Here is a 23,807-nt window from a genome sequence, read left to right on the forward strand (position 1 = left end):
GAAAAATAGCAAAATGGCATAAAAATTAATTTTGAAAATATTTTGTAAATTGAAAAAAAACTACTATTTCTAAAATTTAAAGAAAAATTTTAATTATTTTGTAGAATTAATTAAACAAAAAGAAAAAAAAATAACATAGAAATAATTTTTTTTAAATACTTTGTAAAATTAATATTTTGAAAATTTTGTAAGAAAATTTGAAATTTGAATATCTGAATTAGAAATGTTAAATTTAACAAATTTTTTTTTTAAGAATAAAGTTTTTTTTCTAAATAATAATAATGCTAATTAAATAAGAAAAAAAAAAGATAATAAAGTAAAATGGAATGCATATGATAAATAATAAAACCAAACATTTTATTAAAAATTAAATTAGTTCATTTCACACAGAAGTAGGCAAAATAATTATAGGAAAAATTCAACATGGCTTGGTGGACAAAGATTGCCCACGGCATCCTGATAGCGATAGCCGGATATGAATTAGGGAAAAAAAAATCTGAAGTACCAGAGAATAGACTAATAAAATATGCACCACCAGCTGAACCAGAGACAAGAATTACACCAAACAATCCAGATGTTTGGATAGCCGTTTTGCTTTGCATAATCGGGCTATTGATCATTACAATAGCCACAATACTAAAGAAATAACTAAAACCCGTTCAAGACCGTATCTAAAAATTTTTTTTTCCCCAATTTACAAACATCCACTTTAGCACAAACTATAAAATTATTTTATTCGTAAAATTGCATTTACTCTTAAGAAAATTATACCTAAGAATAAGAAACAAAATCTTAATTTTAAGGAAAGCTCCTATCCGGACTCAGGGAAGGATATATATGGCGAAAATCAATACCATTTCTTCTTTTAAATAGCTATTACCAGAGTGTTTCACTAAAAAAAGGTGAAAATGTGGCCCGGGTTCGAAACTTGAAATTGAAACCTATCTATTTTATCATTGAGTAATACATCGTTCGAAAGGCATTCACTCAGGGCATAATACGTTCGAAGAAAACAGTAGCCTATCTAGTCACATTCAGTTTTTATCGACGTTTTCCCAAACCCGACCCCATTTATTCGAGCCATTTGGCTATATAAAAAAAAATTTAAGAATAAGGTAAAAAAAAATTTGATTTACTGAGTATAGAACAAATCCCTATTTTGTCGATTATACAATTTTCATATATATTGATATTAGATAAATATTTCAAAATTTGCACACGGCGATTGTTACTAGGACATGTTTCTGACTTTCACGTCTTTATCAGCTAGCTTTTCGTGAGCTAAGTTTTTGATCTCGAAATCTTCAACATGTTAACTTCATGCTAGTGTTAAGGCAGATGCCTCTAACCACTTAGCCATATCCCAGTTAAATAAAATAAAAAATAAATAAATGTAAGGCGCGATAACCTCCGAAGAGATCTAAGGCCGAGCTTCTCTTCCAATTTGCGTCGTGCTCCTCTTCATTTTCCCTACAAATTGGCCGGACGGGACCTACATGTTTTATACCGACTCCAAACGGCATCTGCAAGGCAGATGAGTTTTCACTGAGAACTTTTGTTGTGACTAAACAACTTTTGGCTAAATTTACGAGGATTTCGAAGGTATAAAGAACAGGCTTTACTGAGTTTTAATTAATTCGCTTTTATTATTTGTAACGTGTGAATATTGTATAGTTTAAAATGAATAGTTAAATGCAATATATGGCGCACTTTTGCGCTTTACTAATAGTTATAGAGAAATTAGGGGGACTCGTGTAACCGTATAAATGCCTTATAAAGTGTGTAAACGTATAAATTTATCTAGTGCGTAAACGGGCTGTCAAATTTTGTATGAAAAATCATTTACACAATTTGTATAAATTTACGCGCATATTTCATAGTGTAAACGCGGTAAACTCAAAGGAATGCAACCTTGCAGACATTACATCAGAAATCTCCAACATCAGCAAGTAAATGCATTTTAGTTTTGATTTTTCACTTAATCTTGGCATTTTTTAATTTGTATAACAATCAAAAAAATTTTGTTCGGCAATAATACAGCTGATAAACATTCAAGTTTATCAATAGTATTACTAGGTGCGGTCATATAACAGCGTGTGTAAATGGATATAATTTTACACCTTATAAGTTTATATGCTTTCATGAGTCCCCCTATTGTTTAAATTAGCTAAATTGGTAAATCGTTTAAACGCAGCTCAGCGTAGCGGCGGTTTGGTTTTTATATCTTTTCGTGCCTCGCACTTCTGAATTCTCGTAGCAAACTAATTCCTCGAAGGAACGTTTCGGTTATTCAAACGCGCTTACATTTTCGGCACGGTTGCATTTTTGAGTATCAATACAGATAAGTTGTGATTTTTTGTATAAGTAATAAAATAATTCAAATTCAGTTTCGAAGTGATTGACAAGCAGTTTCATTTAAATCAGATTTAAAATACTGTAACGTTCTTCAGGCATATTTCCGAGTATTCTGTGGTTTAAACAGTAACATCCTCCCTCCCGTGATTCACGTCACTGGTAAGAGAATAACTACCAACGTCAAGTATTGCAATTTTGGATGCTGGCCTTCGTATGACTCCGGTTGATGTCTTAACTAAAACGGACCTGACTTGACCATCTGGAGCTGGCTTTGCCTCTGTGACGATGCCCCTTTTCCAATGCCCTCGGCTTTCGTTGTCGTCGCAGATTATAACAATGTCACCTACCGCTATCGGCTTTACTCTCTTATACCATATAGTACGTCGTGTCAAAGTGGGAAGATACTCACCTCTTCCAGAAGGTTTGCTTCAGTTGCTGCGCTATATGCCATTGTGCAGGAGTTTGTATTTCATTTGCGCACCCTAGCAAAAAATGATTTGGTGTTAGAGGTTCGGCGTCTTTGTTTTCTAGTGGAACATGTGTTAGTGGACGCGAATTTATCAAATTTTCTGCTTCAATCAGTAGACTCTGTAACGTTTCCAACTGTGGCGCTCGTTCTTTAAGTGTGAATATTAAAACGCGTTTTACGCTTCTCACCATTATCTCCCATGCGCCTCCTGCACATGGATTGGCAGGTGTGTTGAAAATCCACTCAACTCCTCTACGATCGCATTCCGATTGCATGCCAACCTGCACGCTTACCCAGTCTTCCTTGCTCGCGCCGACAAAATTTGTTCCCATGTCGCTCCTAAGTCGCACCGGGACACCTCTTCGGTTTACAAAATTACGGCAGACAATTATGGCGGAATCTGTAGACAGTTCCTTAGCTAGTTCTAAATGGATGGCTCTGATAGTTAAACAAGTAAAAAGCGCGACCCAACGTTTATCTCGACGCCGGCCTATGGATACCAATATGGGCCCGAAATAGTCGACCCCTGAATACGTGAACGGGCGAACGAAGGGCGTAGTTCGATCGCTGGGTACTTGACCCATTATTGGTGGTTCAGGTACATCTGATAAGTTTTTGCACATTTGACAATTAGCTTTAATTGACCTTAATACTCGGCGTGCGCTTGGAATCCAAAACTTTCGACGTATTGCGCATAGTGCTGCATCAAAATTATGGTGATGGAAAACTTCATGATAGTGTTTGGCTATAAGGAGGGATATAGGGTGGTCTTTTGGCAGAATTATTGGTCGCCTAGTTGACAGTGGTAGGCATTCTGCGTAATCAATCCTCCCGGCCAATCGTAATGCGCCTTCCTCGTCTAATATTGGGCTGAGCTTAAAGAGAGAACTACATTTCGGAATTTGAGCACCCTTACGTAACAACTCTATCTCGTCAGCAAAGAAATTTTGCTGTACTAGTGCGCAAATCAGTAACTCAGTTCGCTTAATTTCATTTGCATTAACAAACTCTGACGCATATTCATAGCCTCTACCCTTGCGAAATTTTACTATAGCATATCGTACCCATGTCATTACTCTTAAAAACTTATAATAATTTGAATTCTTGATGAATGGGATTACCACGTCTGGTAAAGCTATCGTGTATATTTGCTTAGAGCGTCTCTCCTCCTGGCATTCGTTTCGATTAATATCGCTTGGCATTACAGGCCATTCAGTATCAGGTTATCTCAAAAAGTTAGGTCTATTTAACCACTTACCATTTCCGGAAAATGTTTTGATGCGCGTTGCATCATCGGCTGGGTTGTCTATACCTGGGACCCACCTCCACTGACTGTGTTCGGATGTTTGCAATACCTCAGCTATACGGTGTGCTACGAACTGCTTGTAGCATCTGGCATCGGACCTTATCCACTGCAGAACTGTTTTTAAGTCTGACCAAAATATCACTTTATTTGGCTGCACGTCATGGCTATTGATGGTCGCTTCTTTCAACCTTATACCCAGGACAGCTGCTTGCAACTCAAGCCGTGGAATGGACAGGGGCTTGAGCGGGCTACATCGGGATCGACCTGCTACAAATATAACTTCTGTGTTGTTTGTGTATTGAACGCGCCAGAAAGCGACGGCAGCAAATGCGATCTCGCTCGCATCGACAAAAACATGCAGTTGTATGTTAGCATTCGGGTTCAAAAAACTTACGCTATAGCATCTGGGCATCTTGAAATCTTCGATGGTGTTCAGTGTTTTGTACCACTGCATCCATTTCTTATAAATGTCCTTAGGGATTGGCTCATGCCAGTCAACGCTTCTGTGCCACAATCTTTGCATTAGCACCTTTGCTCGTAAAACCATTCCACAAACAAAACCAAGTGGGTCGAATATCGACATAGTAACGCTTAACATTTCACCTTTCGTCGGTCGTCTACTATAGTCCAAAACAGCTTTTGGCACTTTTGAAAATGTTAGCTTGAATAAAAAATAATCTTCGTTTGGGTTCCAGTGCATACCCAGTACCTTTTCGATAGCACCTTCACCTCGGCATATATAGTTATTTTGTTGCGTACACGATTGCGCATTGTTCGATACGGCTCGCATAAGCTCTTCTGAATTTGATACAAACCCTCTTATCTCGAAGCCAGCGCTGCTGTGAATGTCAATTACATCTTTGGTTACTTTAATACTTTCTTTGACGGTGTCAAAACTGTCCATGTAATCATCTACATAGTGCCTGACGACGATGGCATCTACGGCTCTTGCGTTCATATTTCGATATTTTTTAGCATGCATATTTTTTATAAATTGCGCCGAGCAAGGGGAACTTATTGATCGAAATATCATTGCGCACATAACATATACTTCGGGCGCTTTTGATTGGTTGCCCTCTCTTCAAAGAAAGCTTTGCGCTCTTTGATCTTCTTTACGAATCAAGATCCGATGAAACATCTCGCGGATGTCACCACAAACTGCTACTTTACCCTGCCTAAACTTGCATAATATTGCTAAAAGCGATTTGGGTTGGTATTTTTCCGGCCCTTTCATTAAGGCACAGTTCAATGACATATTATTGATTTCTGATGCAGCGTCGAAAACAAGTCTGCGTTTGTTACCCTTATTTATGTTACATGTAGCAAAATGTGGTAAATACCACGTACGATTGGCACTTACACTTAATTCATCGGAGAAAAGCCGCTTCGCGTATCCTTTGTCTACATACTCGGTAATTTTTTCCTTGTACCACTTTCCATACTCTTCCTCTCGTGCTATTTTTGCTTCAATTTGCTCTAAACGTATTACGGCCGTACTGTAACTCTGCGGAAAATTTATATTATATTTATTCCACAGTAAACCAGTTTCATACCTGCCGTTGACATAATTTGTTGTCTGCTGCAATAAATTTTCGGCTCTTATATCTACTTCTGATTGTACAATTGGCGATTTCACAACTTCAAACTTTTCTGCAGCAAAATATTCTGTCATCTGTTTGTTTATTTCATGCAGTTGTATGTAATCAATATTTACGTGACCAACTGTGACGTCATTAGAACGATATTCATTCGACCCAAATAGTGTCCAACCTACCATTGTTTTGTGGACTGTAAAACAATCATCTAAATTGACATGTTTACTTATTCTAATTAAATCTGCATGCGAAAGTCCAATTAGAATTTGTGGTGTTACATTGGTATAATCTGTGATTGGTATATTTCTCAGTTGTTGGTGACGTTGCATGAATTCGCTCAAGTTCAACGATTGCTGTGGTAGATACAACTTCTTTGTTGTACGAACTCCCCTCATTTGATAACTCGGTGCTGCTTCATTTATGTTCGCTCATACTTTTATTTCCAATCCACTTCAGCCGAAGTAAATCGGTTTGCCCTTGAGGCCAATGGCGTCTGATTCCTTTTCTTCTAACAGCGATATTTTTGCGCCTTCGTCTATGAAAGCAATAACATTGATTTCTCCTTTTGGACCTTTTATTTTTACGGGAAAATATTTTAGGAGTGTTTGTTTACGTTGTGGCGTTGTGGTGAATTCGACATTTGGTCAAATGGTTGCTTTGGATTCAAATACATTGTAGCAACAGCTGTTTCAACTGATGAAATATTTGTTTTGTAATTATTACTAGGATTGTGAAGCAAGCGATTATGATATTTATTATGTGACGATATACCACATACACGTCGTTTTCGGCAGTTTTGCACACTATGAACGGGCTGTAGACAACAAAAGCACAAGTGCTTCTTTTTGCTTATATCCCAGCATTTGGAATAATTTTCATCTTTAAATTTTGGGCATTGATTTAAGCTATGGTTTTGATCACATAATGAGCATGTTTTCTCCTCTTTTGTGACAGTCATTATGGGTTTGAGTGGGCCTTTCGGCTTGTGGTGTCAAGGATCGTTGGACATATTCCGTGTCGGCATAACATCTATCGCCATTGACACGTACATTGCGGTGTTTTGCAACCAGTTTGAAAACTGACGCACATTTGTATGTGGATTCTGCATTTCGAGGATGTGGCGTGTCCACTCTTCTCTCTTGTTGAGCGGCAATTTGCTCACTAACCCATCTATTAATATTGGGTTATTCAGATGTGGCGTAGCACCCGAAATTTCTAAAAATGATACTAAATTCGACACCAAAGATTTAGTATATCGCCGATTCGTCCGGCAGTGACAGGTGGAAAGGTTCGAGCCTTGGCAATTTGGCTCCTAATCAGAAGCTCTGGGCGCCCATAGTGAAATTCTAATGTTTTCATGGCTGCATATACGCTAGATGGGTGTATCAGTAGTGAATCTACTTGTCTCGAATATTCGATGAACGCTTTCTCATACGAAGTTTATAGCGTGAATTTACTGGTGCGGATTTTACGCGAGTAATTTTTGCGTATTTCATTAACGATATTTACGATTTGCTATTATATAAGTGCGGTTAGCGTAGCAATTTGTACGTAAATTGCGAAAAGATATAAAAAGATGTTGTGACTAAACAACTTTCGGTAAATTTACGAGGCTTTCGAAAGTATAAAGAACAGGCTTTACTGAGTTTTAATTTATTCGCTTTTATTATTTGTAACGTGTGAATATTGTATAGTTTAAAATGAATAGTTAAATGCAATATATGGCGCAATTTTGCGCTTTACTAATAGTTATAGAGAAATTGTTTAAATTAGTTAAATTGGTAAATCGTTTAAACGCAGCTCAGCGTAGCGGCGGTTTGGTTTAGTTTGGTTTTTATATCTTTTCGTGCTTCGCACGTGTCTGAATTCTCGTAGCAAACTAATTCCTCGAAGGAACGTTTCGGTTAATTCAAACGCGCTTACATTTTTAGCACGGTTGCATTTTTGAGTATCAATACAGATAAGTTGTAATTTTGGTATAAGTAATAAAATAATTCAAATTCAGTTTCGTAGTGATTGACAAGCAGTTTCATTTAAATCAGATTTAAAATACTGTAACGTTCTTCAGGAATATTTCCGAGTATTCTGTGGTTTAAACAGTAACAGCTTTTGATGGCAGAAATACACCCGGAGCACTTGCCAAACACTGCCGAGGGGCGACCCCACTTAGAAAAATGTTCTTCTAATTGAAAAACCTTATTTCTAAAATTTTGATATTGCTTTGCCCGGGGTGTGAACCCAGGACATACGGTGTGGTAGGCGGAGCACGCTACCATCACACCACGGTGGCCGCCAGTAAAAATAGTATGGGTTAATTGGTTAGTGACACACTTTTCTATAACCTTGGTTAGGAGCCATACTTAGTTAATTTTGTGATAAGGTCGGGCAAAAGATAATCACCTCTGAGAGCGCTCTCTCAATATTTTTGACATTTTCTCCCATTTTCACTTATAAGATTTTAGATAACAGTTTATTTATGTCTCTTTTACACATCCCGAGAGGTTAAAATTAACTTTAAAAAAAACCACTTCGGTTTTGCCCGCTTCACTTTTCAGTCAAGATTTGCTTGTTATACACTTTGATACATAAGTATATACTGTGTATATGCTTTTTTCCAAATTGTGAAGAATACTTTTTGGCGCGTTCAACAGAACTGTGTTCGTGATATTAGATTTTAAGGACCAGTTAATGGTGACTTAACCATAACCAGATGAAACAGGTGATCGAACCAACCTTATGGAAATCAATGTAATCGACTAGTGGTGCCATACCATAACGCTAAAGCCATAAGCATACCATAGCCAACCAATTGGTTTTTGGTGTTTTGCCATATCCATAACCTAAAAATATTTGAGTTGGAGAATTTGTAGATTTTATTTATTGTTTTGGATACGTTTTGACTAAGAGACTTATTTTTTGGGGTATATGTTTGTAATTGTTTGCATATTCTTAATTTTTATGAAATTTTCACGATTTTTAGGTTAAGGCACCAATAACTGATGCAATTTGATATGGATAAGTAAAAATGGCGTTATGACTATGTCAACTATAACTCGGACTTTAATCGCAGTGCTTTATCAGCATGCTTCCGCTGTTTACTATTATATCAATATTATTTATATGTATTTAATAAGCGAGACAAGTTTATATTGCTTTATAGAATTTTTCTTTGTTAATAATATTGGAGAAAAATTAAATTCCTTATATTTTTTGAGCTCCTCATAAGGTTGGTGTTCAAATAGTGGGGGTACATTTTACACCATACATCGTGATTCACTTTAATGTTTACCTGTTTTTACCGGCTTTTATTTAACTTCATTCGCATCTGTTCTTTTTTTTTTTTGAATACTAAAGTATATATAATTTAGTTGCTGTGTGCCTCCTGTGTTAATATCCTGGCTACGCCACTGCATATGTATCAAATAGTTTATGGCGAATTTACCTTAATTAGTGAAATAAAACTATGCGTAAATTAATGCTTCCTGTTGCAATTTCTCTGAACTCAAATGCCAATGACTTCATCTGCTTTTCATCGAAAAATGTCGGTTGAGTAACTGAAAAAATCTAGTTTGCTGATTATTTTATTTCTTGCTTTCCTGGATGGGTAGCCGGTCATGTGCATGTTTACAAAATTGCATGTGAGGAGCTTAAATTTACATAAATATGTATGCATGTATACATGTATGCCCAATGTACATATATGTGGCTTAAATATTTAGAGATTAAAGTTCTACTCTTAAAGAGCATTAAGACATGCAAGAAGCCCTTAATTACCCTCTAACTTTCAAGCAAATTTATAATCGTTTACATTAACATATTTACACATGTACATTAGGATGCGCCAAAAAATTACAGCACTTTTTAATTAAATAATTAAAAGATAGCCGGTCAATTATGTGTTTAACAGCAGTATAAATAGGCTTTTTGACCATTATTTGCTTAGTGAAAAGCTAAAGTAAACTCCACTATTTCGGCTCAACGTTTCGCTAAGCACCTTAGCTTCTTCAGGAGCGAAACTGAATTTATTTAGTAATTTTTATCACAAACAAGTAATTTATCAAAACAACAATGTACATGAAAGAAAGTTATTAAAAGAAATTTCGGTTAGAATTAAGCAGATTGACTTTTTCTCGGACCAAATTTTCATCTTTGATATTGAAGTTTCTACAGATCTACATGTAAGAGCAAAAATTCATAAAATATGTACATACTTCGTGAGTCGGTAACATTGTGGTTTGTTGTGATACGAAAAATGTGTATAGGACATTTTTGTCAGGCGTCAGACAAACTACAAGATTGTCTTTTAACTTTTTTCTTGTTTTAAATATCTGTAGAAACTTCAATAATAGAATTAAGTGCAAATATGATCCATGTATTTGATCAAAAAATAAAATTTCTTCATAACAATTGTTTTTGTTTTTATCGGCCTATTGATAAATCATTCAAGGTTCGAATCGAGCTCAAGGCCAGAACAATAATTTTTTTTTCTAATGATAATTATTGTTATTTTTTAATTTTTCTAAATTTGAAAATTTGTATTTTGTTTTTGGAATAGTAAGTAGAAAATTTTTCAGACAACTTGCCATAGCTGCGCAGATAGATCCATTTCGAAGGGTGCTAAGCCTTCATCATCAGTACGCTTTAGGCATGCTGCGCTAACCAGCTAAATGGATCTATCTGCGCAGCTATGGCAGGTTGTCTGAAAAATTTTCTACTTACTATTCCAAAAACAAAATACAATTTTTCAAATTTAGAAAAATTAAAAAATAACAATAATTATCATTAGAAAAAAAATTATTGTTCTGGCCTTGAGCTCGATTCGAACCTTGAATGATTTCTTCATAACTTGTAGGACAAAATAATGTTAAAAACCAGATTTCCCTTCTTGTATAAAGAGAAAAACAAATTCCGTGGAGGATCTCATAAATTAAAATTAAAATCTCCGCCTGTGACAAAATTTTTGTTTGCACATATTCTTTGATATTTTCGGGTGAAAGAGAAAAAAATATAGGCTTTTTTTGGCACACCCTAATGCACATATATTACATCCAAGCAAACACAGCCTACAACGTCAGAGAATTTTAATGTGGGCACGTTAGACTTGAAAAAATTTTATAGGAACTACACTAGTATTCGAGTCGAGAATGATTAGAGAACTATTGCAAATGCAATTCACATTAGGGTTCCATTAGATTGGAGTCCGATTGGAGAAATATGATTTTTCTCGACTTGATAATTAGGTTCAATTTTGTTTGAAAACGCTATGTTTATGATTCTTCTTTTAACATAGAGATTCGACAACAGGAGTAGTTAGTCAACCATCTTCGATTGTTGGGATATCGTCACTATCTTGCCAGACGCATGATTCTGCTTTTTTTCGATTTTGAGTTATGATTCAATGTTGAATAGTTCAAAGGAAGCCACAGCAAATCGAAATAACGTGGATGTGGTAAAATGTTTCGTTTACAAAAAATGACTTTTAGACTTGATTTTGCCACATTTTGATTTTTTACATTCGTGTTTTTGGCAAGGAGGTGATGATATATACATTAGACTGGGTCGATTTATTAACCGATATCGCGCCATCGATTTTTCGATAGGATTTGGGCTCAGGAAAAAAAGTTCCACTACGCATAACCAAAAAAATAATTTTCGAGGCTGCGAAATTTAATTTTTTTGACTTCTTTTCGACTTTGATTTTTAAAGTTTTTTTCATGACCTACTAAAATTTTCATGTACACCCTGTCCGACCAAAAAAAAATTTTTTTTTTTCAAAAAACTGTTATCGCCAACGTTTTTAGCGGACATTTTTGGGTCGGACAGGGTATACATATGAAATTTTTTTAGTAGGTAATGAAAAAAACTTTAAAAATCAAAGTCGAAAAAACTCAAAAAAAATGAAATTTCGCAGGCTCGAAAATTATTTTTTTTTTATGCGTAGTGGAACTTTTTTTCCTGAGCCCAAATCCTATCTAAAAATCGATGGCGCGATATCGGTTAACTTTCGTCCATACAAATCGACCCACACTAATATACATACATACATACGTATAGGGGTCAATTCCCTAACTGTGAAAAAATGAAAAATGTACACTCATTGAAAACTCATTTGCACACATAATTTACTCTTTAAATTTTCATGCGACTCTGTAAATTATTGTGCACATTGTTTTGCTGAATGAGCGCTGAATGTAAAAGTCTTATGTCAGTGGAAAATATTCATCAAAAAAAAGTCATTCTGTAACAGTGCGTATGAGTTTTGAATGTCACAATAGTGTACACTGGTTGCCAAGAAAACTCACGAAGTTTTTATCAGTGAGTTTTTTTGTTCACAGTTTTGCTTTACAGAATCAGAATTTCACAGTTTACACAATTTCTTGTGTACACTTTAAAACTCACAGTTAGCGAATAGGGCCCCAGAGAACGGCACAAATGTCGATATTTTCTTACTAAAGTAGACGAGGTTATTGAGAATTGAATAATTATAATATTATATTGGTGCGAAATGCCTTTAAGGGGACTAGTATCGCTCTGGGTCGACCAATCCGATTCCTTAGAAAAGGGATATCTAAATTAAAGGTGGCACCTATGCATATTTCTAGACATGCACATACAAGATACGTACTGATGATGGGTTTTTCTTAGAATCGAATAACTTATTAAAACTTGTTAAGCTAAACTATGTGAATGGGTTACACCAAAATGAAGTTAAAATATCCTTGATGTTACTCATAAATATATATGGTATCAGAATTGTATGAGTGAATAATTCCATATAATAAGGACTTCTGATATTAGCAATATTTACCGAATGCCAGTAATGTATACATGTAGAAATTTGAATTTGTATGGGAGCTGCCACACCTACTTTCCCAATTCCGCTTACTTTCCTACTACTTTTATGTACCGAAATGGCCTACTATGCACTGAAGAACTTCACTATCTACATATTGGTGGATATTTCATCCAAATCGGTAAACAGTGCGTTCACAAAGAAGTTGAAGAGTTTTGCGGGTACCAAGTGCCATTTTTACAAATTTTCGCTGAAAGTTCAATATAATCAATTTAAGCATCGGTATTAAATTACACTGATGTGTCTGCAGTAGTTACGAATACGTGCGATACGGAAATTTGAGTTTACATGCGAGTCGCACTCAAAATTTCGTTTAAACTTTGACATTCCCAATAAAGTAATCAAAGTCTGTCAAGTCATTTGCAAAGTACCAAGTATGTATGTCAATGATGACTTTGAAAATGTAGTTTTAGAGATTTCTTGCATATAAAATTGAAAAACAACCATCTATCATACTCGGTTTTAACTTTCATATTGTAAGGAATTTTGAGAAATTCTGCTTATTCCAAACCTTCTGCTAACGTTCGTATCGCTAAACTGTTAATAAATAACTCCAATATTCAATAATGCAAAATGTTCTTTATTAGACTACTTTGAAAATACTTCACAATAACACTTATATTTCAAACCAATAGCGTGCTTAAATCAAAACTGATTACTGACTACTCAGCTTGCTCTGCTTTTATACTCTCTGTTGCCTTGTCCGCATATTTCTGCAAATGTCTAGATGTTTCTCCTTCTAGAATCTCCTACTTGGTTACCAGCTATATGCATGTGTATTTGTAGTTTATAGTCTCTCGCATAGGCATATGCGTGTGTATATGTATGCGAATACTACTTTCGGCTAATGATTACATGTGTTTATGAGTAACTCTCCGTTGCCCTGTATGTATGTGTGTAGATGATGATAGATTTGTTTACGTACATACTGCTTAGTATCGGCTTAGTGATGGTAGTATCGCTTAGTGATACTAATATTCGTCACAATATGGATTTCGTGTGCAAGGGTAATTTTAACCACTTTAACTTCAAGTTTCATTGGAAACTAAAGCCTTATGGGCAAGACTTTCATCTCTTTCTGGGTATTCTTATAGGAGGACTCATTAAAGCATATAAATTTATAAGGCGTAAATTTAGATTAGTGATGAAAATGACGGCTGTTATATCTGCAAGGTTGCATCCCGCCGCATTTAAACGATGAAATGTGCGCGTAACCTTATACGAATTATGTAAATGATTTTTCATAGTCCCCTTTTACACCATACAAATCTTGAATTCAAGTCTCCCACGACATAGGCGAAGGGGTGAGAAGAGAGAGGAAGAGTACAACAGCATCCGTACCATTGTTTACTATATAGTTTGGCAGCTTAAATTGAGGTTATGTAGCGAATTGAATGGAAAGCAGTCGAATGGAGTAGAATGAAGAACAGCAGGAAGAACAGTTGCATTACATCAGTATACCTTCAATCTTTGTATCAATATTACAGATAAAATTAAAAAAAAATAACTAAATAGTTAAATATTAGCAAATATTTTCTCTTAATCACTGTAAATAAGGTGACCTAAATGCTATATATTCTAAAATTAGCAAAGTTTATGCCTGTTTAAATATTTTACTTGAATTTTTTGAAAGATTTTAGTAATATGATGATGTTTGTGTGTGTGTGCGATCAACTGTTAGTTGCGCTACTCGATAAGCTTACACTTGCTATCTTCCTCACTCTGCTTGTATTCCGTTTTTTGTTTCACACTTGCTGTCAAGAAAAATTTATAGAAGTAAACGCTTATAGAAGTAACGCAAATAGAAACGCTAATATCATCATCACGAAGAAAAAGAGTAAAGGCCGTGACACAATGACATTTTTCATATAGATGCGTTTAACACAAGCTTATGCATTCCAAAAACATCGCCACAATCAACCAAGATGTTGCGTTTGTAAATATGAAGGAACTTCAGACTTGGCAATTGAAGTTTATTACGCCTTGCCCACTCACATACAAAATTTCGCGAAGCACTGTTGTAAACATTCTCCCATACAACAAAAATACTTGCTAACATATTTTGTGTCGTATTCGATTGTTATATTGCAGTTTTTAATTGTGAAAAATGTTAGAAATTTTACCAACCAATGGTACAAATAATTTCACTTGCAAAGTGTGCCAACACCCTTAGCCAAAGCAAATGTCAAATTCTTCTTCTTATGATTTGCTTGGAACAAAATTGGGGAGTTGGCTACTTTTCAATATCAGATGGCGCCAGAGTCGCTCATTCTTCCATTCTGCATAAAAATACATGCAATCTACTCATAATGCATAAGCATGTGTTAAACACATCTATATGAAAAACTGCTTAAGGGCGAATTAATGGTGACTTATAACCATAAAGCCATAACCAGATAAAACAGCTGACCGAACCAACCTAATAGAAATCAATGTAATCGATTAATGGTGCCATACCATATCGCTAACTCGATTACATTGATTTCCATAAGTTAGGTGTGATCAGCAGTTTTATCTGGTTATGGTTTTATGGTTATAAATCACCATTAATTCGCCTTTTATTTGTCGGACCTATAACTACCATCTAGCTTATTCTTCTGCTGCGTTTTAATTTCATACATGAATGACGCGAGGAAATTAGGGGGTGTGCGCAGTGGCGTAGTAAAATAATTATACGGGGGATGTCACAAAATTTAAAATTCAAATTTTGTTAAGTGATGATAAGTACTTATTGTATGGAATAATTTTATTAGGAGGAAATAGTATTGTATTTATTCAGTGATCCATTTATTGAAAATGTTGTTGTATAATTAATAGTAAAATCGGCCAATGACTTCTTCCACTGTGATATCAATATTTCTATTGATACTCAATAGGGCAAGTCCATTTCGACGACTTCGTTCTGAATGTGTGAACTCCTGTAAGATGTGACGCGATTTTTCAATGTGGCAGTTTGAAGTAAATGTTGTTTCCGTGTTTGGTCACCAGCATTCATCCGAAATCTTAATAAAGATCTGAAGTTGCCATCATTTGGGGGGGGGGGGGGCGGCTGGAGTCTTGAGGGATATAGGACCAGAGGCACGATGTCCTCTTGAAACTATTTCTTGCCTGCCGATGAAAATTAATGTTTCGACGATGGAGCGAAAGATTTATCGAATCCGTTGAAATTGAAATGTATATCAAATCATTTTTTGACGAAACTTCTAATATTTCGGAGGGGATTTTTGTGCCCCGTTGCTACGCCACTGGCTGTAAGTGGCGTCGATGTCGTGGGCTGGGCCAACAATGACGTCTTTATTTGCATACACATATTTAAAACCATACATACAGGGTGAAGTACAATTTACTTGTTACATTCTCAATGAATATTTTTGTTCTCAAATTGAAGAATGTCAAATCCTAAAACCCATCTCGAGTTGCCGGAACTCAAATGGAAAATAATGCGAGGGAATATGATGGAAAGCATCACTAATCAAATCGAGAACTGAAATAATTTGTTCTTTGATACTAGATAGCACGGTGCAATTATATAAAAACTTTTTAAAATTTATAAAAAGGGCAAAGATTTGTAAAAATATTTTGTGGTAGATAAGTGAAAAAATATGAAGTAATGTATATCGATCACGTTGCTTAGCTTTGGTACCGCCATAAGATAACAATGAATGGCTAGCCCCTTTCTTCGCTTTGATGCGACCAAAACGTTTATGTATACAATAAAAAACGCCATTGTGGATAAAATAAGTGTGATATCTTATTCGTCAACTGCCTGAAAGGATGTTCAATATGGCTACTTTTTCGCATTTTGGCAGCGTTTTCACAGGGTGTCCAAAATGGCGGCGCATAGGGCCGGCTATCTTCAGCGTTTGATAGAAAGAGATACAGAATGAGAAAGCGATAGTACAAAAAAAAAAAAAATCAGGTGATCCATTCTATTTGTAATTTTGAAGTCTATGCAGAAGTTATCACACTTGTTTTATCCACAATGCAAAAAGATAAAACTCGGTGAAGTATCTGCGTTGTCGTCCGCAAAAAGCAGCTAATAACATGTTGCGTTAACGTATACGTACAATTTATCTCAGCTGTCAAAAATGGAATGTCGCAACGCGGCAAAAACATGGCCTTTATCCATCCACTTACATCAATGCGAAGTCGACTTTTTCACCAATCGAAAGTTGCTACCAAAACCCGTTTCGTGTGCAGCCCTTCTATGAAAGGTGTTGTCACAAATACATCCACGGGCGATAAAGAGTTATTTTTTCTTCGGATTTGTAATCCTGACACAAATTCGAGTTTTTTGATATCCCATTTGACAAGTTTGAGTAAATTTTCGGTGAAAATCATAAATTAACCCTTTACCATTTAAAATACCCCCACGTTATTCTGAAATGCCCAAATTTAAATTTGAGGGTGATGGTATCTATGGCGTAGTTTAACTGACAAAGTGAGCTGAACTTTTACTGAAAAACCGGGCTTAATATAGGGTGATTTTTGCTCATCGAGAGACGACTACTTTTCAACTGACATTCAGTCCAAAGTATACCTTAATAATTGTACGCTCGTATTATAGATTGTACCCCCATATATGTTTCGTGTATGTTAAGGTTACATTTCACATTTGTATTTCGGAAAGATAAATCTGGCAACTCTAGCAGTAATGGTTAGATTGATGCCTCATGTGGACTGAATTTGTGCAGAGTGTTACCAAACTGAAACCCCTATAAAAAATCAAGATCTATGTTATACAATAACTATACCCGCTTGGCAAGAGCATTCCCCTCTTTTTAGTGATAAGATTAACTTTTTTAGTCTCATTCCTGCAATCTCGCCCAAGCTGATTGGTACGTCTACGGTACCAACTTCGAGGAATTCGCCCGTGGACCCAATATAGATGTATAGTTCTGTCTCCACCGATTCCTTTTAGGGATTGATTAGATGTGCTGCGCGGGACTATTGCCATAATTGCCGTGGCTGTACTTTAATCTGTTCTCTTCCAATGCTGACATGGTTTTGGACAAGGCTACCACTTCCTAATAAAAAAGAAAACAGTTACATAACAGCTTGTATAATCTGTTTATTTCCGTTCCATAACTATTGTACTATCGGTATACACGGGTATCGCCGTGCCCGCCATTTGAGCGGCATCTTTCCCCTCAATTTTTGACTCTCAGAGCCCCATCAAAGCGCATTTACGAGATCAGACAGTCCGTTTGTTCAATATTTTATAACGTCATGGCCGCATGATATGCGGTCTATGTCCGCATGATCTGAGTCTCGCAGTTGATAACGCTGTATTTTGCACCTATAAGTCTAAAGGTGGGGTGTGTAGAATAGCACAGTTAAGCCGTCAGGGTTGTTTGTTTTCAGGACTTCCATTAAGCTAAACATTGATAGCCTGCATATCCCTCTATTTTCGTAGTGTAGGATAGGCTTAGCAATAGCTGTAAATACGTAATGAGACAGAGGGTGATAGGCTCCCCGTACACCTCAGCATTCATTAACATGCATAAAGTGCTGTGGAGGCCTAATTCACTCTCCACTCCATGAAGTTTTGTTGAAAGTTTCTCCTGCAGCCTCAGCTTAGGATTAGTCGAATTGTTGGGCCCTTATACACCATACCTCTTAGTAAACAAGACCATATTAGTTTTTTTTGCCCCCGATCCATCAAATATATAATACTTTTTAAAGAATATACATATTGGGCGATACATGGCGAATGCTATTTTTATAAACACAAGCGTTAATTTTTCTTTCAGTTTACTAGCGCTTCTCAAGTCGTTAAGTCTTGGAAAAATACGCTAAGGTTTTATTTTTAGTAAAACATTAACAAACGATAAGAACTTGATTTTTCGCCCCAAAAGGTAACACCTTCCAACGCTTTCGCTCGAATACTCCCACAGTCGTGTGATCCGATGTTATCATCGTTTTCTTCACCATGTCAAGTCAGTACAAAGAACTTAGCACTTGTTGGCAAAAGTAATTCCTCATTGGATTTCTAAGTCGATTTTATTGTTGGTGTTAATATAAGTTGGTCGATGAGCCAAAAAAGTTCGAGTAATGTGCCTAACCGGACATTGAAAGAACCGTTCTTCTGTTATAAGTTATAAAAATAAATGTAAGGCGCGATAACCTCTGAAGAGATCAAAGGCGGAGCTTCTCTTCCAATTTGCGTCGTGCTCCGCTTGATTTTCCCTTCAAATTGGCCGGACGGGACCTACATGTTTTATGCCGACTCCGAACGGCATCTGCAAGGCAGATGAGTTTTCACTGAGAGCTTTTCAAGGCAGAAATACACCCGGAGCGGTTGTCAAACACTGCCGAGGAGCGACCCCGCTTAGAAAAATTTTCTTCTAATTGAAAAACCTTATTTATAAAATTTTGATGTTGCTTTGCCTGCGGTTTGATAGGCGGAGCACGCTACCATCACACCACGGTGGCACTTACTAACCGAACGTCAATTGGGCTTACATCACATATGCTGCCACACATTAAACATTATACACTTTATTATTTTGTTTTATTAGACGCACTTTCACCAAATTTTATATTTTGTAATTTATTTAGTTTATAGTTTTGAACTTCGCTTTGCAAATAGAAATGAAAATAGTAGTCACAAAACTGATTCTCAATTCTTTCAGTTGCAGCCATAGCGGAATGATACAGGTGGCAGCATGGTGACATACCTACAAACATAAATAAAAATTCCATGTACTTTGTTTTTGTAAATTCAATGGACAAATGTCAAAATCGTACTGCGCCGGAAGTTGATGTATCAAATCAAATAAAAAAAGTTTGTAATCAGCTGCTCAATGCTGCAACCTTGTATCGTTGCGCCATGGTTGCAGCTCAGCTCATTCTCAATTTCTTCTCTCTCATGTAGTTGCCACACTTGACTGTTTCGAACAAAACTTGTACATATAAATGTTTGACAACATTTTAAATTTAGAACTTGTAAGTTATAGAAAAGGAAAGAATCAAATCGCAGCAAGGTAATTCACCACTGGAATAACTTTACATATAATTCGGCAAGTTTAATTTTCGTAACACTTTAAGTTGAAACGATTCCAAAACAACTTAAACTTTTATGTTGTCGGAAACATCAACATTAAAAAAGGATGTTTTTTATTATCTTATTAAATTCGTTCGCGTCAGTGAAAATTCGTAAAAACTTGAACAAAATCTTACTATTTTGGAAAAATCCTGTTTTGCAACAAGAGGGCACAATTTTGCATTTCGCTTGGAGGAGAAGTCGCAAAATTGTACCCGATAAATAGGTGTTCCGGTATCTCATAATTTTTTGCACAGTAAATTCAAAAAAAGGGTTTTTCGTTTTGTATTGATAACTGAAAAACTAGTTTTTTGTTGTTTTCCCATTTTTTGTGTTTTTTCGATTTGGTGTTTTCTCATTTTGGTATTTTTTTTTTAAACAAGTGGCACCATCGTCATAAGTACAAAGTAGAGTGCGTAGTGAGCGTAAAATTCTCTTTGAAATTTGCTCATGTATTGGCTGTTGATCGCTCGCTGTTGAAATGACCAGTGAGATCATTTGTGTTAACAGAAAAATCAGTTAGATTGACCAGGAATCAGTCAATTTTACAGAATTTTGTTGACATAAGAGCGACAATTTCTCTTCTGTTGAAATGACTAAACTAATTTGTTCGTTTGACAAATAACTCGGCCGAATTAACCATAATTCGATTAATTTCACCGAATCTCCGTTAAGCCAAGAACAACAGAACCGATTTGTTAGTTTACTAGCACCATTTCTTTCAGTGTACCCGATATTAGATACCTAGGTATGTATCTATTTTCCGAAGCGCCCGATCCATCAAAAATTTAAATGTTGGAAAGCATTTTCCTCCGGCAGTAATACTTTTTAAAGAATATACATACATATTGGGCGATACATGGCGAATGCTCTTTTTATAAACAAAAGTGTGCTCAAAGTTTTAAAATTACTCATACAAAGCACTATTTTTTCTTTCAGTTTATTAGCGCTTCTGAAGTCGTTAAGTCTTGGAAAAATACGCTAAGGTTTTATTTTGAGTAATACATTAATAAACGATAATAACAATGTTTGGGGAAAGTACTTCTTCATAATTGGCGCTTAACCTTAGCTGGCCCCAAAAGGTAACACCTTCCAACGCTTTCGCTCAAACATTTCGCTCGAATACTCCCACAGTCGTGTGATACGATGTTGTCATCGTTTTCTTCACCAAGTCAAGTCAATACAAAGTACTTAGCACTTGTTGGCAAAAGTAATTCCTCATTGGATTTCTAAGTCGATTTTATTGTTAGTGTTAGTATAAGTTGGTCGATGAGCCAAAAAAGTTCGAGTAATGTGCCTAACCGGACATTGAAAGAACCGTTCTTCTGTTATAAGTTACAACCATTAAAAACCAACTATAAAAAAAGTTGTGAACGACTTTTTGAGTTTTAGTGGCTAATCAATCTTTAACCGGTGCAGGTGTGTATATATGTACATACATATGTATGTAAGTTATGAGCAAAGTATGTATACAAAGTTGAAAAACAAACAAATTTGTCTTTCGGTTTTAATGTTTGCGTGATTTATTGCGTAAATAAAAAGCGGGGAAATACGGCAAGGCGCATAACGAAGAACTTCTGATCTTCAAAGAAAAAATCGACGCATTGGCAGCTACATCACTGATGGCGGATATAAATTCGAAATTCGTGTATTTGAAAAACAACATTAAAAGCGAAAACAATGTCAGCTTAGAAATCAAACGGAGAATAACTTTGGACAAGAAGTTCCAATTTGGAATGAGTACGCAACTGAAAGTTCATCGAACAAAAATCGCGCTGCATAAGTCCCTCACCATATCGGTACTTACTTATGGCTTGGAATCATGGACGGTGCCGTGAGAAGATAGGTTGGCTCTTGCAATATTCGAGTGAAAAGTTCTCCGCAAGATGTATGGTCCTGTCCGTAATGCTAACGGCTTCGCTGGCTAGTAGTTTTATGCGTATGGATGAAGGCCCATTCCAAAAAGACGCCCTATCGACACCCATATTTGCCAACGGTGTTAGGGGTAGACCTGTATTGAATTGGGAGAGACAGGTGGAGGAAGACTTGATTTCTTTTGGTGGGGTAAACCGCCAATTGGTTAATGGCAATGAAATAAAAAGCCGTGCAATTTGAGATTGGCCTAAGTTAAAGCAGATTTGTTGTCTTATTAGCAGTTGCTAAATTTATTTTTATATAAAAACATTTTATAACCCTGTGTGGATTACAAAATATATTAAACTTGTATGTGAGTATTTTTGGAGTGAGCCAATCGTTTTACAACTTAGGAAATGATTCTATTAAAATGAATAAGAATTCTCCGCCGTTTTCACCCAACAACATCTGTACTATGTTACTAATGGTGTTAGGAGTACTTTAAAGGCAGAGTATTGTACACAAACGTTTTCTGATACAATCATGACCCTGCGAAAATTGTTGGATTACGTGTTCCATTTTCTTCATGTTGGAGTACTCTAACAATACTCCTTTGCAAAGCGTTTGCGGACCACCACCTGCCGATCATTGCATACAAATAACTGATAATAAAATTTTACTATGGCAACTCTGATAAAATGCAACCGCGCACTGGTTTTATGTATACATACTGTAGTATAGAGAAATATAAGTTTCTTTATTCACGCAAATGCTAAATAACATAAGAATATTCGTAGTAAAAAATATAAAAGTTGTATTGCCCCTCTTCATTTACTTTTATTTTAAATTAAATTCACTCCGATTATTCTTTCCGGCACAATTCCTCTTTAGTACTTTGGCATATGATCCTCTGTGGGTGCTCCATGGAGTACTACAGTTAAAGTACTTTGGAAAGTACTCTCACGTATGTACTCTAAGGAATACTCACAAACAAAGCGAGAGTGGGATCACCTACTCCTCTCCTAGGACATCGCAATGTTAATTGGAGCACATTTTTTGTATGAATACAGATTAGTTTTGAAATACTCCTATATTCCCAAAGGAGTATTCCTTACATTATTTATGATGTACTCGCGTTTTTTGAAGGGGAGGCTATTTGGGTATTAAATGGTCCACCGAGAGAAATAAAGCTAGTAAAGTCAACAATTCACGTTTGTTCCTCTTGCATTAAAATTCATCGCATTATGGTTCATTCAACCGAGTTTTTTTTTGTCAAGAAAGCAGATTTTTTTAGTTATTTCAACAGAAGAAATGAGTCTCAAGTTAACAATATTCTGTAAAAATTACAGATTCTCAATCAATCAAACTGAGTTTTCCTTTCAAAGAACTGATTCCTTTGGTAATTTCAACAGCAAAGGACTGTCTACATTGTGCAAATGCATCATCTAATTTTAAACAGAAACTTACGCTCACTACTTCGTTCTTTTAGCTATGGTGCGGTAAAAATATCTGTCATATCAATAGCCACTGCTATTCTAATTTTGATAGAAATCTGCTAGCATACTTCATACTGGTGTTAAGACAGATGCTCTATCCATTCAGCAATATTAATGCGCATCAACAGAGTTTGGTAACATTGGATTTTTAGCAGTGCCTTACTAGCAGTCACGGTTGCCACACCATGTTTTCATTTGGGACTAAAATTCATCGAAAAAAAGGGAGCAAATCTCAAAGAAATGGACCAAATTTATATTCTTTAATTCGTTTACAAACAATTCGGAAATTTACAAATGTGTCGAGTTCCTTCTAAAACCTTTAATTTAAGCTTGTGGTAAAGTTCAATGTCATACACACCTTCGTTTTAACAAAAAGCCTTATATAAATATATTGTAACGAATATTAGCAGCACTAAGGGATACTACCATGTCTAAGCCGATGCTAAGCAGTGACTTGTATTCACATCAATAATTCAATCATTATGTCTACACATATGTACGTACACGCAGCGGAGAAGCAACGCACAACCACATGCATAAATCTGAGATACTCCCGAAAGTATGCAATGGTTGTGCAAGTGTCGCTCACACACAGGGGCGTCCCGAGGGGGGTATGGGGGTGTAACCCAGAAGATTTTCCTAGTCGACATATTGTCGGCAAAACAATGATCAAATGTTTCAGTGATTTTTAAAAATTTACATTTTTTTGTGATACATACCAAATATGTTGAAGAACTGAAATTGATTTTTAATTATTTTTACTAGTTGGCAATATTTCGGCAAAATGATGGTAAACAATTTTCAGTGATTCTGAAATGAGTGAAAATTTTGCGT

The 23,807-nt window shown here is 35.9% G+C and overlaps 2 protein-coding genes across 4 annotated transcripts in view; one reads left to right on the plus strand and one right to left on the minus strand.

The window, feature by feature from the left end:
- The window catches only part of Kua (Plasmanylethanolamine desaturase Kua), a 194,252-nt gene that overhangs the window by 34,071 nt on the left and 136,374 nt on the right, over positions 1-23,807 (plus strand). The window contains exon 1 of one of the 3 annotated variants that reach the window (XM_067765778.1): positions 20,589-20,705. The exons of 1 other annotated variant lie outside the window; for it this stretch is intronic. The gene's annotated coding sequence lies outside the window, so the exon portion shown is untranslated. Of the gene's footprint in view, positions 1-20,588; positions 20,706-20,846; positions 21,043-23,807 lie in introns of those variants that run through there. One more of the 3 variants, XM_067765777.1, reaches the window with a different exon arrangement.
- LOC137242223 (uncharacterized) lies at positions 1,645-6,028 on the minus strand. Its single transcript, XM_067769589.1, has 2 exons — positions 5,684-6,028; positions 1,645-5,634 (listed from the first exon to the last, which is right to left on the minus strand). The coding sequence occupies exon 2, from the start codon at positions 5,170-5,172 to the stop codon at positions 4,048-4,050; it is 1,125 nt and encodes a 374-aa protein (XP_067625690.1). The 5' UTR covers positions 5,173-5,634; positions 5,684-6,028; the 3' UTR covers positions 1,645-4,047.

The sequence above is a fragment of the Eurosta solidaginis genome, chromosome 2 (assembly GCF_040869045.1).
Source record: "Eurosta solidaginis isolate ZX-2024a chromosome 2, ASM4086904v1, whole genome shotgun sequence".
NCBI lineage: Eukaryota > Metazoa > Arthropoda > Insecta > Diptera > Tephritidae > Eurosta > Eurosta solidaginis.

Coding starts and splice junctions, on each gene's coding strand:
- LOC137242223 (XM_067769589.1), bottom strand. CDS start 5,172: ATGTGCGCAATGATATTTCGATCAATAAGTTCCCCTTGCTCGGCGCAA.